The 19,564-nt window shown below is 39.1% G+C and overlaps 1 protein-coding gene across 2 annotated transcripts in view; it reads left to right on the top strand.

Moving 5' to 3' along the window:
* The window catches only part of LOC137646058 (protein FAM91A1-like), a 196,559-nt gene extending 177,320 nt beyond the window's left edge, over positions 1–19,239 (top strand). The window contains exons 16-18 of one of the 2 annotated variants that reach the window (XM_068379212.1): positions 3,271–3,417; positions 11,193–11,262; positions 17,151–19,239. In XM_068379212.1, coding sequence (XP_068235313.1) covers positions 3,271–3,417; positions 11,193–11,262; positions 17,151–17,276 — 343 coding nt within the window. In that variant the 3' untranslated portion in view covers positions 17,277–19,239. The remainder of the gene's footprint in view (positions 1–3,270; positions 3,418–11,192; positions 11,263–17,150) is intronic. The other variant, XM_068379213.1, reaches the window with a different exon arrangement.
* Positions 19,240–19,564: the final 325 nt, after the last annotated feature.

The following is a 19,564-nucleotide window of genomic DNA, read 5'->3' as shown; positions in this document are numbered from 1 at the left end:
GCAACATGCATAACGAACTAATTGAATGACAGTGCTAGATAATGATATCTAGATCAGGAATAAGAAATTTAATAGACCGTAAGTTCCTGTCACAAATTAATATGGGAATCAGCAGCTGAAGATCAGACAGGGGCATAATACTCAAAACAAAGTACAATGAAAGACTTAAAACACTTCTTCAAAATAAACTTATCACTGAAAATCCTAAAAGACTTTCTCAATAAGCCATTTTTTGTGCAATTGAAGAAGAAACAGACCTAATGTGTTTCTGAAAAGTAAATTTGTTGTCGAGAATCACACCTAAAATTTTAAGAGTCATATACAGGTATATCTCGACTTGCGTTGTTTCAAGATAAAGTCGGTTTTGGATTTACGTTGGTTGTCAAAAATAATACATGGAAAAATAAAATCCAATTTTGAGTCATTTTGTTTGACTTTCTGTCTATCTGCCACAAGTATCGAAGTCATAATATTACTGAAATACTGCCAAAAGAACACAAAACATGTTACGTTACTATAAATAAGAATTATAGGATATAAAATCATATGGAAACATATATTTAATGAAAAAAGTCACATAAATAACATATATCCTAGCGAACGAACTACGAAAACAGCTGTATACTAATTCTCGGTCTTTAAGAGCTTTACAGTAACGTTTTCTATGATAGTTCAACTATCAACTATTTATTATACAATAAATAAGAATAAAAGTATATAAATTCATATGGAAATACATTTTTATATGCTATTTTCTTAATGTGAAGTGCAACTTAACAATCAGCAAATTACTTTTTTTTTTATTTATGGTTGGGATCAGCTGATCCCGAGTCTCTTGCAAAAAACAATATTTTTTTAGCTCTTTCAATATAAATTACATCAGCACCAATTTGTTATAGAATATCATAGTTTTTATACATATCATTTATAGATATCATTAGTTATCATATGAATATTCTCTCTCTCTCTCTCTCTCTCTCTCTCTCTCTCTCTCTCTCTCTCTCTCTCTCTCTCTCTCTCTCTCTCTCTCTCTCTCTCTCTCTCTCAGAGGTATACACACATAGAACAGATTTAACAGAAATCTTTGTTTCCTTAGAAAGAGTCGTGTAAATACCACATGTAAACTTTTACTTTGCTCAAATCTATGTTTGATCGTAGCCAGAAATTAAAACATCATTCGATTTATCAGCTGATCTGTGGCTTTAGCCGACAGCATAACATATATAGTATGTACTGAAAGATGTCTACAATAATCCTGGTTTTCGATGTTATTGGAACCTTTTTTTAATAATTTTTGTACTTTTCTATAATCATGCAAGATTTATTTTAACGAGGAATTGCCAATTTTTTTATTTTGGTTTTGTGTCGGCTGTTTTCAAGGTCATGACGGTATCAATATTATGCTCACATATAGTTAACAGAGTATTGTTGATATGATTTAGCTCCCTATCATGTAATCCATGAAAATAAAGAAAAACAATGTTCATCGAACTCTCGACCAAGTACAGTATCTTATTAAAGTGCGCAATAAACAACAACAACAACAGATGAATCTGCTGTTGTCGCTGATGATCCGCAGCCATTTACATAGGCTATGCGATGTAAAAAAAGATATTTAATGTAAATATTGATAAATGTAACAACTAAGTTTATTCAATATTATCACAAAATAATTATAACTTAATTTGTTATTCAACCTTGCATAATCTTTATTTTATACTCTCTTAGAACACACCACATTCACAAATAAACTGCCCGCAATGTACTGTAAACATGCTAAATTGTAAACATTTACATTTACAAGTATGAATGTACATTTATTCGTGAAATTATATTCCTTTTTCGATACTAAATTAGAATCTAAAATTTATTTGTTTGTAAGCTTAAATAGATTATTATTAGCCATATATTATATGATTTTTATGCAGCAAAACTAATGTAGTTTTTCATAAAAGTCTATCAATCATATAGCAATCAATCACCTTTCAACCCTTTGAATCTAGCTGCTTTTCTCCAAAATACTAAAATCAACGAGAAAGGTAATAGATTCTTACCCTTAGATAAGGGGGCTCATGCATAGCCAGTTTCTCTCCAGTCTTGAGGGAATAAGAATGTTTGTATGGAAACATTCTATATTATTTCTCATCCTCTTATTTTGATACAGTTTATATAGTTTATATATGAAATATTTGTTTTAGTGTTGTTACTGTTCTTTATTTTTTTTAATTGTTTATTATTTCTATTATTTCCTTGTTTCCTTTCTTCACCGAGCTATTTTCCCTGTTGGAGCCCCTGGGCTTATAGCATCCTGCTTTTCCAACTAGGGTTGTAGCTTGGCAAGTAATAATTATAATAATAATAATAATAATGATAATAATAATAGTAATAATAATAATGATACATTATTGAAGGGTTTTGAAAATATTGCTTCATAGTAGCCCTGTAAATGAATATAAAGTACATTATTAATATCACTTAATAATTTTTTATTCTCAGTCTTGTCCAATAGACTAGTAACCAGTTTAATCTGAAATGTAATATGCACAAACTACATAAAAACTGGCTGGTAAGATTCGCAGATTAAAACCCATTCCCTTGGCAGCTGGCTTGGTCTTTTCCTTGACTTGAGACTTCTCCTGATAGATGTGACTGACTTTAATGTTTGAGTTTTCTCATTGCCATTTTATATTTTCATTGTTAAGACCATGGTTTTATTGTATCAGGTTTTCATTCTTTTATCTTTTGTTAGGTGTTAAGTATTGCTATCTCACCTGATTTCTTATCCATATATTGAAAATACCAATTAGTGTGATGTGCTTCATGAAAACTCTTCCTTGTAGTGGGTTACTCTATTATTTGAATTGCATGGCACACTGTAGGAGTACTGAGCTTTTATGCAGTCCCCCTGATCTGAAGGTATATTATTTTGTATTGTTGTGTCGTTTTTACATTTTCTTTTCTTGTCAGTCTCATTACATAACTGTCTAAGTTTTTAATTTTTTTTTTTTTATTTCCAACCCACATTAAAAACATATCTCTTAGATGAGCCTTATGAGAGTTTATAAGTAACTCAGGGATTGGGTTGAAGTACCTTAGAATAGTGCTAGTGGGGATACTGACGGTTGTTCATGCTATTTTCTCCTTTTTCGTACTTTAAAGTTGTACTAACAGACATTTATTGTAAAAGTTGTGCCTATAAAATAAAAAAACTTAAATAATGATATACTTTGTTGTTTTACACTATACAGTTTTTTCCATCTTATGTTGCAGAGACAATATGACGTTGCAATTTGGGTCTCCTCTTGTAGAACAATGGCAGTTACTGGAATGCCATTTTGGCTTGCCCCTGTTCGATGCTTCTTTAAATGAAGAGGTTTCTCACAAAATCATCTCACACAAACTTTTCAGTCCTGAGAGGTAAGACTCTGTCTTTATTCTGTTTTATTTACTCTGCACTTCAGGTACTCTAATGCTTAAGTTTTAGGAATTAAGTACCAGTATTTTACATAGCCATGATTGGCTTTATAAAATGTTTTTAGGTGTAAATATGTTTATATATTTTCTCATGGTAAACTCATTATCCTAATTTGCAATGTAATTTCCCCAAAATTAGTCTCTGATTTCAAGACAGAAGAACAAGGAAAATAGTTAAAAGTGACTGTTGGTGTTCTTGCTTCTTCATTCCTTAGATAGAGATCAACTGTTGCCCTAATTATTTCTTGTCTTATTTTACTAACCCAGATGTTAGACATAATTTCACATCTACTGACTGTATCTCTTCCTTTAAAGTTTTCTTACTCCACTTTTCCTTGATTGATAATTACATTAAGTGAAAAGTTAATTGTTCCTTTTTGAAAAAATTTGTTTTTTTTCTTTGAAATCTGTATTCATGGATAGGCCCTATGAAATCTTTAGAAAATGCTGTTTTTTTTTATTTAAATCCATAAATTTATGGGTAGGTTCGTGAAGTCTGTAGTATCCTTCAGCCATTCAACATATTAACTATTGGAAGCTTTGGAAAATGAAATGGGTACTGCTGGCTGTCCCATTTCACTCTTGGGAGTGGTAGCATCATCTTTAGAAAACCCACAATTGGATGCGAGTTCACCTAACTTTTCAGAGGCAGATATGAAGCCTTTGCGTGGGATGCTGTTTTTGCCCTTAAAACAATTGCTTTACCAAATGGTTTCTGAAAGATCTAGAAATTATTAAATAGATTTAACAAATTCCCCCTGGATCTCCAGAAGAGGAGTCAGTAAGAGCCTAAAAACTCAGACAAAACCAAAATATTGTTTATATGAGTAGTTTCTTTAGAGGGGTATTTCTGGAGTATATAGAGTAGTTTTCTCCTCAATCGTACAATGGATCTGTCAGACTTGATGGCAAAATATGAAGAAATTTTATTATTGGTATATTAATTATCACTTGTTGGCTAGTGTTTACAAATGACAATGCCTAGTCCTAACACTCCATGACCAAGGGAGTATGTGTCCTTTAGGATACCCTATAGCCCTTGAGTAGGAAGCCACCACAGGTGTATTGGGTATATGCAGCATGATGGTCTTCATATTCCTCATCCATGACTTTTCATGGAACAACAGTACAAATAGACGTAATAAAAAATACTCTGCTGGTTGAGTTGACTCGCTGTCTTCCTCAACCATTTAATTTGTTTGGAGATTTAAGCAATGTGTTGTCCAGTTTTAAGAGCAATTCAGTAACACCCTTTATAGAAAGTAAAGATGTTGCATCCCTTAACCAAGAGAATCATCTCATTTTCACTTTTAAATCGGTATTATGGTTTGTATTGACCTCTATAGTAAGCACTAACTGCATTATTGATTTATTTTGAAAGCTTCCGATAACTGGCATACTAGTGATTATTTTGTCTATAGTTATTGATACAGTAGTGAGAGTAGTCCATAAATAGGAAGATTACAATAATGGTGCATTGATTAAGCTAATTGGAGTTAGAATGTAGTGAAATATAAGGAAAATAGAGGAATTTATGAATATATAGACACTATAGATTTGGTCAGCTGAACTCTACTCAATAGACATAAACCCCATTCCTAAATAGATTTTTGTTCCGATATTCAATACAAACCTTACACTATTTATAGGGGTTATCTTTTGGTGAAGACAGCCATAAACACTTTTAAGCAAGGTGGCAACTACTGATCCCGCTAGTTAGCAGGGTTATTGAGGGGTAGTGGGGGTTGCCAGCTACTCCATTCACTCACACATCAGTGTGTCTAAACCACTTTCTCTTTTGGCTTTGCTGAGATTGGAAGTCTCCGGTCTTTGCCTTCCAACAAACTTTGCCTTATTACTAATTTTTAACTTCCTCAGGGAATCAGCTTTATCCCCCACCCTTGGGCGAGTCCTCCTTATCTGATGTTTTGCAGGTTGGGCTGTTGCTGGGGATTACAGGGCCACCTTTGAAGGATGTTCTGTTAGATCTTCTTTAGCAATGGGCACAGGGAAAACCTTCTCCTGCGGCCTCCAAGGTAGAAGTTCTCTCTCCCATGCGCACTGTGGTCAAGGCACTTACTGTCTGCAAGGCTCATCTCTCGCCCTCTTCTGTTCCTGCTCCTGCTAGTCCTTTGCAGCATGATTCCCCTTCGGAGGATTGCCGCCGACGAGACCAGCCAGCCTGCTCTCCAACCTGCTGCCAGCGACGAGAGTTCTCGCCACCTCAGGACCTCATCTTCTGCTAGGGACCATAGTCCCCTTTGCCTATCCAGATGTTCACCAATGCCCGCCATCAGGAAACGGCACTCTCCTAAGGATCGACGATCTTCTTGCCACTCCTACTTGTGATCCCCGCTCTCCTCATGATCATCACGCGCCAGCTCGTGATCGTCACTAGTTATCTCTTGATCATCACTCGCCAGCTCGTGAATATCACTTGCCCACTCTCCATTCACCAGCCCTCGGAGACATTACAACAGGGCGCTCTTCTGTTCACGATCACTCTTCATCCCGTGATCGTCTTACCCCAACGCGCCATTCGCCAGCTAACTCTAAGCTTGCTAGACATTCCCAGCTCGTCGCTCATCAGCGTATCTCACTGCTCACCAGTGTGTCACACTTAATCTGGACGCCTACCATTCGCCAGCTCGCCACTCTCCAGCTCGCTGATCCTCAGCCCTTAGATCTCCAGCTCGTCAATCGCCAACACACCGCTCGCCAACCCGCCGCTCGCCAACACATCGCTCACCATCGCGCCGCTCACCTACTCTCCGTTCGTCAGCTCGTGATCGTCACTCGCCAGCTCATCGGAATACTTCCCTCAGGTCTCCAAGACGTTATCCCTACTCGCAAGTGCGTTCCTCTCCATCTTGTGTGCGTGATCATCACAATTCCTTGCTTGATTATCATGTTTCCACATGCGAATCCCACTCTTTTGCACACAGTCGCCTTTATTTGGCGAGCGATCGTCATTCTCTCGCGAGCGATCTGGCTTCTCCTCCCCAAAAGCCCCGGGACTTGCTTTGCAGAACATCAGCGACTGTTCCAGAGCAGCCTGTGCATTGCCCCGACTTGCCTGTAAGAGACAGTCACCCAATCCCTTTCCCAGAGGGATTCAGGGAACCACCCAACAAGTTTTCGGAGGTACCCATTACACCTCTAGGCTCCTCCGTAGTCTCTCTCTCAAGGGGAGTCTTGTTTGAGAGGCTTTCTGGGATTTCATCCTCCTTTTTTGGCATCTGAGATCTTATACATGGAGAAGGTAGCAAAGTACACCATACAGGCTACCTCGTGGCTGGATCTGTGGTTGGGATCATTGGGCCACTGTGTTAGAACAGAGATATAATCCAAGGATTCTACAAGGAGTCAATGGAAACCTTCCTTTTATCTGGCACCCACACCATAGAATTCCTCGCTCACAAGGCTGTTAACCTGTGGGCGAATGCTATTCTCAGGGGACGGGATGCAATGGTCGAGGGGTTACATAGACAAATCCCCGAGGCTGAGGTTACCAGGCTCAGGAACTCTACTCTGGATGGCTCTTCTTTGTTCAAGCTGGAAGAGGTCAAGAGGGTAGCTGAAAGGTGGAGGAAGGACCTCAGTATGATCATAGACACCAAACTCCAAGAAGTTTTTCCATCAGACGACAGAGTACACAGGATGAGGAAGGTAGCATGCCCCTTCCTCAGACGAGAAGATCTACGGACCCAGCAGTGGTTGCCTCTCCTAGGTCAGTTGTCACCCCTGGCCCGTCTAGTTCCCAACAGCTGCCTCAGAATTCGATCTCTTCAGTGGCAACTGAAATCCAAAGCAACTGACGGACCTTCAATGGTGGGTGGCAGACAGGAACTCTACTCTGGATGGCTCTTCCTTGTTCAAGCTGGAAGAGGTCAAGAGGGTAGCTGAAAGGTGGAGGAAGGACCTCAGTATGATCATAGACACTAAACTCCAAGAAGTTTTTCCATCAGACGACAGAGTACACAGGATGAGGAAGGTAGCATGCCCCTTCCTCAGACGAGAAGATCTACTAACCCAGCAGTGGTTGCATCTCCTAGGTCAGTTGTCACCCCTGGCCCGTCTAGTTCCCAACAGCTGCCTCAGAATTCGATCTCTTCAGTGGCAACTGAAATCTAAAGCAACTGACGGACCTTCAATGGTGGGTGGTAGACAGGAACCACCACAAAGGGACAGATTTCCCCCCCCCCCTCTGCCAGAATTGATGCTCTATTCAGATGCATCAAAAGAAGGGTGGGGGCCCACATGCTGCCCCATATGGTCTTAGGGCTTTGATCCGAGTCCGAAAGGTACCAGCACATAAATCTCTAGAGATGAGGGCTGCGTTCCTAGCCCTACAACAGTTCCTAGCCGGATACACTGTGGTGCTGATGAGCAACAACACCACAGTAGTATCTTATGTAAACAAGCAAGGCAGTACTTTTTTCGCAGCCCCTATGGCACCTAGCAGTAGAGATGCTAAGATGGACAGAAGACAACTTGGTGTCCCTATCAGCCGTCTTCATTCTGGGCAAGAGGAATGTGCTCACGGACAATCTGAGGAGAGCGACTCAGATAGTGGGCTCCAAGTAGTCTTTGAATCATCTGATAGGCAACAAAGTTCTGACTTTATGGGATTCCCCAACTGTACTGTAGATCTGTTCACGACGTCCCTGAACTTCAGGCTGCTGTTGTATTGTTCTCCAGTCCTGGAACCTCAGGCTCTCTGGCAAGATGCATTCCAACAACGGTGGGACAACATCGAAGTGTATGCCTTTCCCCTTCTCTGTCTGATGATAAGGGTGCTCAATAAGACCAGAACATCCAACAATCTATCCATGACGCTCATAGCTCTACAATGGCATTACGCAGAATGGTTCTCAGATCTTCTGCAACTCTTGACGGAGATTCCAAGAGAACTCCCTCCATGATATGATCTACTCAAATAGCCACATGCACGCATCTTCCAGAAGGCAGTAGCTTCGCTTCGTCTTCACACTCGGAGACTATCCAGCATCTCCTCTCTCAGAGAGGCTTTATGCAACAAGTTGTGAGAAAGATGTCAGGATACCTGTTCTTAAAGTATTCTATTTTTCCTTGTTTCCTTTCCTCACTGGGCTATTTTCCCTGTTGTAGCCCCTGGGCTTATAGCATCCTGCTTTTCCAACTAGGGTTGTAACTTAGCAAGTAATAATAACAATAATAATAACAATCAGTCTACCAGACTAAGAGGACTGTCTTCTGTGGTTGGTGTCATGGAAGGGGGTATCTTTCCCCTTGATGCCACTATTTCAGTAATATCGAAGGTCTATTTGTACCTTCGGAAGGAAAAGCTCCTTTCAGTCTCGGCTGTGAAAGGCTACTACTCAGCTTTAGACCTCGCCTTCAGCCTGAAAGGAGTCGATGTTTCCTCTTTGTTGGAGTTCTCTCCTCATACAAAGTTATGAAATTAGATGCCCCCAGTCGGAAGTTAGACCTCCTCCTTGGAACGTGGTTCGTGTCCTTCAATCTCTAAAGTCTGCTCCCTATGAACCATTATGCCAGTCATCAGATCACTACCTCACTTTGAAGACGTTGTTCCTGCTTACTTTGGTTTCGGTCAAGAAAGTTATCTAACTTCATGGTCTATCCTACGACATCGCCCATTCAAGGGGGATGAAAGGAGGTAACACTCAGCTTCATCCCAGAGTTTATTGTTAAAGACTCAAAATTCCGGGGGTAGCGGATCCTAGATTCGGGCCCTTCAAGTTTGGAAGTCTTCATTCTGTAATTGATGATCCAGATCAACCTTTACTTTGTTCAGTGAGGACTTTAATGTATTACCTTAAACACACAGTAGTAGCTTGCCCCTAAGTGTAAGCACTCATTGTCAGCATGGGGGTCAAGAAGAGAGTTATGAAGAACACCATCTCAGCTTGAATTCACAGGGTCATATACCAGGCATTGAATCCTGCCCTTACTCCTGCTCGTCGACCTAGAGCTCATGACGTTAGGGGCATCAGCATGTCCATAATGTTTAAGAGAAACTACTCTGTGATGCAGGTACTGTAAGCGGGTGTGTGGAAGTGCCAGACGACCTTCAGTGCCCACTACCTGCAAGACGTACCCATAGGAATATGGAGATGTTCTCCATTGGTCCTGTGGCAGCTGCACAAGTGGAAGTGGTTTGAAATGCCTCAGGCTCCTTGATGAACAATTAGTAGATGATTTAGTGCATAGGTTACCCGGGATTAGTCTGGGATGAATGTGTAAGAATGACTGGCTCGTTTTTTCTTTCATCTTCCCCTCTTGGGGAACAGCACCCATGGGTTCTCTGCAACCTGGCCACACCTATCTGCAGATAATAATAATTTCCCTTGTGTAACTTGGTTTAGGAATAATACTTTGTTACATCCCCCATACTCTCTGCAAGGTGGGTATGGGGTAATGTTTACGACGATGACGGACGACGACGGCAACAGCAGATGGCTGACGTCCGCAGTGAAACTATAAGAGATTACTCTAGTGCCATATGTTGATGAGATCATGATGAGGGGGCAGATGGAGATGATTTGGGTATGCTCTTCCCATTCTCAAGAGAGATTAGTTCACAAAATGTTCAGTTGGGTTCCACAGGCACTAGAAGAGTTGGAAAACCCAGGCATACATGGCTGAGGATTATAAAGTGCAAAGTTGGAGATGATGAATGGAGAAGTATTCAATTAAAAGCTCAAGATAGAGACGACTGGCAAAATCTAACCGGGGCACTCTTGATTCAATAGGCATGGGAAATGATATAAAATACAACTGAAAAATAACAGTAAGCAATATCTTACCTAGTCAAGTTTATTCATAATTTTTGCCAACCTTTCTCCTGGCTATAACTTGAAGAAGACATGGAGTAAATGCATTTCTGCATCCATGTGGACATTTCAGCATGTAAGTCATAACTTTGAAGAGAGAGAGAGAGAGAGAGAGAGAGAGAGAGAGAGAGAGAGAGAGAGAGAGAGAGAGAGAGAGAGAGAGAGAGAGAGAGAATATATATTGCTTATCCAAATGAATTCATGAATCTTGACTGGCCAGGCTTGGCCATGTCCTAATATTCTAGAGTAAAGTGCCTCTAAAATTTGTCTTTGGATATAAAAGTTTGTATAAAAAATTAGGAGAGGGTGTTAGAAACTGTTTCAAAAGTACTTCCAATTAATTGTTTAATTGGAAAGATATTTGAAAAAAAACAAAAAACGATGACTCAACTCCCTGAAATGTTTAGTAGTTGTTGGGGTAGTAATTACTGGAAGGTGGTAAACCACCTTTTATGTACTTTGCACACTTACCTTTGGATATGTTGTACCCTAGCTTCTTTGCAGCACCTCTTTTGTCCCAGTTGAATTATTGTCAATATTATCAATTCAACCATTTCCCCTGGTTCCTTCACATCCGTCTTTCAAAATACCCTAGCTTTGTCTTTCTTTAATTTTCATCTCATTTGAATGTGTACCTTTAGGCCTAGCCCCATTAAACACTAAATATTTGATACTAGTTGTTTTAAACTGCTCTAAGGTGGTAATGCTGATACAGCAGGTAATAATTATTAATTCATGACTTCTTTCATCATCTCACAGTGAGGTACTGTAAGTACCATACTTATTTAAGTATTCCACTTTAGTTGTCTAGATCTATGAAGTAAAATTTTATTTTGTAAATTCATGGAACTCGTATCTAATTCACTTGTGTTTTGATTACAGTGTCCAGAAATTTAGTGAATCCAATGAGATTCTCATCCGGAAATTGCGAAATTTCATCAGTGCAAATAAGGTAAGTTAAATTGGGCTTTGACAGTTTATGCCTGACATGTAGACTCCATATGCTTGTAATACAGCATCTTAAATACAGTATTGTTTTCCTATAAATTCCTATTTATATTTATACATTTGATAATTTTCAATTACTGTGCATTATATGATAGGTGTATGTACTTAGAAGGGGATATATATTTTCACACAAACATTTATTTTCTATGAAAGACATTATCTCCCTAAATGACAGCTGAGACAACTTGGAATATATAAAGATATGTTTATAATATGAATTTTTTTTTTTTTACAAACCCATCATTCATATTGAGCACAAATCACAGTTGGAATGTACCCAGATATAGCTATTCTAAAGTTTACAAAACAAAAACAGTAGTAGAGTTTTGAGGGACTTGTCTGCATATGCTGTACCCCCTATATGATGATCAGTGATCTGCAGAAACTACCCAGCTCATTCTATTGTGGAGATTAGATCTAATGAAGCACGAAGGAAAGAAGTTATTCCAATTTATGATGGATTTCATGAAAAGGCAACGATCCCTCCATGGATGGTGTAACCTTACCGTCCAAGTAGAGTGTAACATTTGTCCACCTCCCTGGTCCCTTCCATGGGGTACATTGGGGTGGCCCCAAGTTGAGTGGTGTCCCATTTTGTTAGCTCTTAGATAGGTCCCAGAGAGAGAGAGAGAGAGAGAGAGAGAGAGAGAGAGAGAGAGAGAGAGAGAGAGAGAGAGAGAGAGAGAGAGAGAGTGTGTGTGTGTGTGTGTGTGTGTGTGTGTGTGTGTGTGTGTGTGTGTGTGTGTGTGTGTGTGTGTGTGTGTGTGTGTGTGTGTGTGTGTGTGTGTGTGTGTGTGTGTACACACAATGAAGGTTTTAGAGAATGTCTCTCTCCGGCAACATCAGTTTTCAGCAGATCATGGCCTGCCTTTGCCAAAAAAGCTCCTTGGTAGAGTTTGGATCCTGTCTTCTCATGGAAACAGTTCATGCTCATAGGAAGCTTTAGCTGCTCAAGTCTTGCCTACCGTGAGACTCAGGTCCTATGGTGATATGGTCCTTATCCTTAGGACAGGGGTGCATACTTCCTGCTAACCTGGGGAGAGCATCTCAAGACTGTCTCTCTGCTGTGCTTTGGCAAGGGAATTGGAGAAGACGCACCACAGTTTATTCCTACAAACATACTAAGTATTGTCATTTAATAGGGAGATTATTTCAGAACGAGCTGGTTAAACTAATGGTGGAGGGGCTGGGCGAAAAGTTCTACCCCTCTCACCAGCCTGAATAGCTCACTTTTGATTTCGCTACTGACAAGGGCAGATGTACTACCAGCTCCTAACAAACTTTAGGAATGAAAGTTAAGCAAGATATTCATACTTGCTAAAGGAAAGGTGGACATTGCAACTGATTTGTGAGTAAACTGGCTGTAGGTCCTCAATGCTTATTGTAGAGAGCTTGATTGTTCACATTCATCAATTGTAGGTTGTGGCCTCCCGCACAGTGGCAGGCGTATGTCTTAAATGGAAAGATGTGAGCTAAGCCTTCAGTGGAGTCTATTTTGGCAATGCCCAAGAAACCGAAGACGTGTTTTACTGCTTTGATCTCTGGGGAGTATGCTTCAGGAGTATGGAGACTTTGGATCTACATCAATGGGTTTACAGGTTTTGGTGGCATGTTGGGTATCTCCAGTGTTTGCCACACACTGGGAGCTCTTTACCTGTCACCGTGCTGATTGTTGATGACGAGTTTGAGCCGTCTTGGCTCCATGCCAGGGCCCCTGGGGTCCTGGTGACCCTAGTAGTTAGTCGGGACAGGAGCATACGGTCCCATACACTTTTTGTTCCCCATTTGATAGAGGAACTTTGGTGCCTTTCATCACCCTTCCTTCCAGGACGGTGGACTCATGCTTCTCCCTCTTCCAGAGAGATCTTGTTCGAGGCAGTTGAGAGGATGACAGCATTCGAGGTTGTGTGCTTGTGTGCAATGAAAGACCTAGAGTTGGGATGGATGGACCTTTCTCTGTGTTCCGGGGCCATGGCCTTCCTCCCTCCACAATCCACAGAGGAAAGAGTATGCCTTACTTCCCTCTCTGCTGTGATCCATGCCATGGATTCTACTCCCATGTACATTGGCCTTCCCCAGCCTTCGTCAATCCCCAATTATATCCCGGGTTCTGTCCTTGGGGCACAACGGCTGCATTCATATGAGGGATTTGAATCTCCAAAACATCTTGCCATACCCTCTGCCCCAGCTGGGCATGAGGGTGCTCATAGTTTGACTGCCCCTAAGACACTGGACTATGGCCTGGTGCCTATGGAGACAGACAACCCTGAGTCAGAGTGTTCCTTTCTGAAAGTCCTTGCTCTCATCCTTGAGTGCAACAGGCTAAGGGAGGCAACTTGGCACCTCTTTCAGGGATGACCTCAGTCACTGATCGGCACTTCAGAGTTGCCTTGATCGGATCTCGTTGATTTGCCCCAGGATTCCTTTCCTGTTATTGTTGGCCTTCTGGAGCTATTTTCAGCCCCCGATTACATTCCAGGTTCGTTCCTGGGGGCAGAACTGTCGTATTCGTTAGTAGGAGTTGAATCTCCAAATCGTTTTGCCACACCATCTCCCACATCTGGGCATGAGGGTACTCAGAGTTTGGCTGCCCCTAGGACATCAGATCTCAGCACTGTACTAACGGAATCAGACAACCCCCAAGTCAGAGTGTACCTTTATGAAAATCCTTGCTTTCATCTGTGAGTGTGACAGACTGGAGACGACCTTGGTACTGCATTTGAGGAGAGCTTCAGTCATTGATTGCCACTTCGGTGCTCCTCGAGGCTCTAGTCCATCCTTAGAGGTGCCTTTGCCAGATCTTTAGGATTTGGCCCTGAATCAAGTTGATCATCAGATCTGTGTATTTAAGAACATGCTCGAGTCCAGACAGTCAAAATAAGATCTTAGACCCCCTCTCAAGGCTGTGAAGGTTTTATATACCAGAGAATACTGTCAGCACCTCTGCAAATACTTCCTTATTGGCCTCCCTCCATGCTGTTACCTAGCAAGACCAGTGGTCAGGGTCAGTAACGTTCTTCGCAAAGACAATAGGATTATTGACCCCAGAGTCTTTAGAGAAGTAGAAGAGTCTCATACTGTCTGGTAGGAAGGCACACCAGTCAGCAAACCAGTTAACTAATTTAGTTACTTTTTTATCAAAACAAGTTAACCCAGAGGTAGCTTTGTTGCTTCTTAACTCGTTGGTGTTGGGTACAATATGCAAGTACTGTACTGTACTTCCAAGGTAACTGTAGCTGGTGGAACGATACAGTTTAAGCAGACATCTCTTGCTTTTCTCAACAAAATTGATGAAAATGGCCAAGCCCCAGACATGACTAAGGACATCTGAGGCCTTTATCCTCCAGTCGATTAGAAATGGCTGTATTTGTTGTTTTTGTATAGCAGAGGTTAACATTAGTATTAAAGCCAATGAATAAAGCACATCACTGACAACGAAGCAGAGGAAATAGAAATAAGCCAAATTATTTAGCCTTTGTATATAAGTACAGTATGACAGTTTGGAAGGTGATGTGAGACAAGGAAGTTGCATGTAAATGTGGTTAAGAGTAAAATTATGAGGTGCACAAGAACGGAGGGTGATGCTATTTTGAATATCACATTGAATGTAGATTTACTTGGGGAAGTAGATCAGTCTAAGTTCTCAGGTTCTGTTGTTGCTGCAAATAGTGGAATGGAAGCAGATGTATGCTAGAGCGAATGCAGGATGTAGTGTTGGGGGCAGTGAAGGGAGTGGTAAAGATTAGAGGGTTAGGGATGAATGTAAAGAGAGTTTTGTATGAAAAAGTTACTATACCAACTGTGATGTATGGATCGGAGATGTAGGGAATGAATGTGTTCGGGGTGAAGTAACTGAGGGTATAGTTAATGTATCTCAATTGGATAGGGTTAGGAACGAAGTAGTAAGAGTGAACAAGTGGGAGGAATGAATTAGCAGCTAGAGTAGATATGGATGTGTTCAAGTGGTTTGGCCATGTAGTGAGGATGGCAAATGGTCATCTGCTGAAGAAGGTGCTGAATGCAAGAGTTGATGGGAGGAGTGCAAGAAGGCCATGGTTTGGGTAGATGTATGGAGTGAAGAAATCCCTAGGTAACAGGAGGTTAGATGTGAGAGAACCAAAAGAACATGCTACAATACAAATGAATGATGAGTGATTGCGATACAGTTCCGATGGGCCCGATTGCTACCTCGGTCTTCAAGGTAGCAACAGTAAGGGAGTCAGCCAATGAAGCTTCATTTGTTGTGAAAGGTGGGGGGGGGGGAGTGGGCTGTGGCACTAGCAGTACCAACTAAATTTGGTTGAGTCCCTCGTCAGGTAAGAAGGAACAAAGACGATAAAATACCCCTTTTGTCCATTTTGATGTTGGCTACCCCACAAAATTGGGGAAAGTGCCATATTAGATAGATAGATGTATGTATATTACACATTTACTATCATGTGAAAAATGTACAGTACCAACTTTAAAAGACTGCATCATTTCAAATTCATTATACTATAGTACAGAATTAAATTCAAGTATTCAGGGAATTGCTATGAAAGCCAACTTAAAACTGTATTTCCTTTTTGGTAAGTCTATAAATGAGATTCAGATCTCTAAACTATATTATGGGTATGATAATGATAAGGGCTACCATCCTTATGTTTATTCACTTATTACTTTCCCTTTTATATGTGGTTTATCCATTTTTCTTTAGGGATTATTTGTTCATATTTTTTTTAATGTTTCTCAGAAATGCTGATGATAGATAGCTATTTAAAATGGTATTTGAAACTTATTAAATTTTCACATCTCTCCTTATCATTGTTTCCTTGAGATTTCTCTCTAACAAAAAAATATCCTCATGCTATAGTAGACATTACACAAGCAATATTGCATTCAGGAATTCCCTTTGATCTCTCCCAACCTAGCAGTTCAACTTCTTTTCCTTTTCTAAAATCTTCAGTTCTCATTCAAGAAAAAATCATAAAAAATAGCTGAGTGAGGGCCTCAAGAAGTAATTTGGTAGTCATTTTAAACTACTATATAAAGTAAAAATATTATGACGATTCATTTTCCTGTTGTTTAAGATATTGTAATATTGATTGCAAATTTTCATCATGTGTGTCATAAAAAATGTCCTGTCCTGTTTTAAAGGAACTTTTCTCAAACTAATTTGGATCTCTTTGAAGTTTATTCTGAAGGTAATTGCCAAGGATGTAACTGAATTCAATTCATTTGAACCTCTATCTTTAACTTTGGGAATGACAACCCTTTTGAAAATTCATCTAGTTATTTTTTGTTAATCAAAGAGGTTTATCAAGAGAGCAAGTGGTATGTTATATGTAGAATATTCTTACAACAGGGGATGGATGTTCCTATGTATATACTAAGATTCATGACAAATGATTATTTTAATGCAGATAATGCCAACATTACTTTGCAACTCATCCAGGGTCCCATAGAGTTGCTGATCATATAAACTAATTTTACCCAGTAGTTAAAAGTTTCCTGGTGTAAGGATAATACAGTCCTTTTCGTGTATCAAAGATAAATTCTAAGTTTCTTAGAACTAATATAAAAAAGTCATTTTAAATTAAATATGAAAACTGACTTTAGTCTTTTACTGAATATGGTTAGGTCATGCTACTATATTAACAGATACAGAGTAGAAGATTGAATGTATCCAAAATGTTAGATTCATTCACTATGTTATAAATTCTGTATTCTATATTATATCAATCAAACCTTTATATTTTCTTGCTAAAGTGTATCTATTATAGATTTTAAAAACTTATTTCCTTGCCTCATTAAATTTAGTTTAGAATCAAAACTTTGAATGTTAATTTTCAGGCTCAAGGTATTTGTCCAGAAGTTCAACAGAGAGGTAGCTGTCGAGAAGGAGCATCAAGTTTGCCATTACCTACTGTACCACTACTGTTTTCATCTGGAAATTTGGCTCCTTGGGAAGGTACCTGATAATATTTTGTAAAATAGTAAGTTTTAAGAGAAAAGGAGAGATGTATAGCTCTGCTGTATATGTATATATATGCAAGAAACAATATTGATTTATCTTTGTTGTATCCTTAAGGATATATTCCATATAATTTAGAATGTGTAGAGTGTATGCTGTTAGTATTTCTAAACAAATATCCATTTATTTAAGAGTTACAAAAATATCCAGAGAGATATTTGGTTTATTTCATTTACATTCCTTAGTGAAAAGGTCCAGGAACTGGCATTTATGTCTAATCTTTTTCAGGAGTGTTGAAGCTAGTTCCAATTCTAATTTAATCAGTGCTAATAGATTTTAAAAATACTTTTGTTACTAATAATTAGACCACATTCATATCTTCAGGACTACTGGATGCTAAAATCCTCTAAATTAATACAAAAAGATGGCAGCCAATAATGTGCATGCACAGTTGGATTCTCTGGTTCCACTAGTAGCCACTATCAGTCAAATTGTCTATGGTAAAGAGCCCTTCATTCATCCTTAGGTCAGTGCTACTGTAAATTTATTTGACTTCTATCCTCTACTTGTCCATCAAGATATTTTTTGTGACACTGACCCTCCAGAGATGCTGCTCTTAATTGATAATTGTTCCCTTCTACATTGTCGATCCTGAATGTAACGTATGGCAGTATAAGATCCTACGTGCTGCATTTCCCGTCAGGTCTGAACCAGAATGTGATCTTTGTAACACAGATTATTCAAATTATTAATCATTTGGAGTTACTCTCACATTTCAAGGTTTTGATTTCAAACTCAATTTTTTTTATGTATTAAAAAAGAGTATTCTGATGTGGATTATACAATTCTGATTTTGCCAGTTAGGGTTTTCTTTTTGTAGCTCTATCTTTCCCACATAAATTGAAATTCAGGCTAATATCCAGTTGTAAGCTTTTTTTATGAAATATATTTTTAATACCCCCAAAATTGGTTATTTCTTACAGACCCATTACTTTATTCATAATTCAAATTTCTTACTCCCAACCTCAATCTGCAGGCAGCTTATTAATCAGATAGTACAGTCACAGATTTTGGTTACTATCACAAACCTAGGAATCCACCTGAGCATGTTCAGTGATGCTCTTGGTTTACTATTACAAGGATTGTAGCATTTCAAAAATTTGAAGACCACAAATGTTGGCTAACTAAAAGTAATAGCTTTTATGAAAATAGGTTTTCAAAAGTTTAATGTTTGTTTACTTGAAAATATTTTTGTTTGATGAGAATAAGGATGTGTGGTTTATGGCTCAGTCAGTACTGCGCATATCAATATTTTCTTGAAAACTGTGTAGCCAATTGTCCTGATGTTAATAAATCTATATTTTTAAATTTTAGATACAGTACAATATAAGAATATTTACCCATTGTAAATTGTGAAAAATTTGCTGTTGAAGTTGTGGTAACTAAATACAGCTTTGCTTAAAAAAAAAATGAATTGTAAATAATTCTGCAAATTTTTTTTTCATAAATTCTGCGCTGAATTCTTGGTTGGTGTGAATTTGTTTCTTTTTTTCTTCTTTTAATCAGTCAACTAGGGATTTTTTTTGTTTAAGGTATACCATGTGCTGCTTAGTTAAAATACAAAAATTTTGGATTCATTAAGAGTATTTCAAATTACTGTGGATCATGGCCTTATATTGACTGTAAAAATAAGATCTTTATATAGATTAAACCCTCACAGTTATAAGTAAATAAATTAAGTATACAGTATCATCATTAATTAGTTAAATAGTGAGGTGCTATTTTATACATATTAATTATAACTTAAACTAGTGAGTTTTTACATGGAAATTATTTACTTTAATTTTATGGCATTGTAGATGACCAAACATATATTTTGTATTATTAACACATCAAAAAGAATTATGATCATGAGTTTTTGTAGAGATTGATTTTTGCAAAGTACTTTGTTTCAACACCAATACTTACCTCGAACTACTTTCTATAGGAGTCACTGGTGATCTCCTCTCCATCGACCAGAGTTTTGCGTACGTTACCCCCCCACTCCGCGCACTAAGTAGCCTTACCCCCGGCATCAAGGAATGTGCCCCGAGGGTAGGATCAAGGTAGGTCGCTGCTTGGCTGGGTCACCTTCATCATTAAGTTCTCTGGTCGCGAGGCGTTCACACACCTCGCTCTCGTCTCTCTGTCGATCCTTTGTGTGCGTTCTAGTGTCCCACGTGTTCCCAGCATGGCAACTTGCGTTTTCCAGTGTGCTTTTCCCAAGTGTTCCTGTGCGTTCACCTTTCAACCG

This window comes from Palaemon carinicauda, chromosome 8 (assembly GCF_036898095.1).
Source record: "Palaemon carinicauda isolate YSFRI2023 chromosome 8, ASM3689809v2, whole genome shotgun sequence".
NCBI lineage: Eukaryota > Metazoa > Arthropoda > Malacostraca > Decapoda > Palaemonidae > Palaemon > Palaemon carinicauda.
Note: the sequence above shows the minus strand (reverse complement) of the source record. Positions and strands in the feature narration are given on the sequence as shown.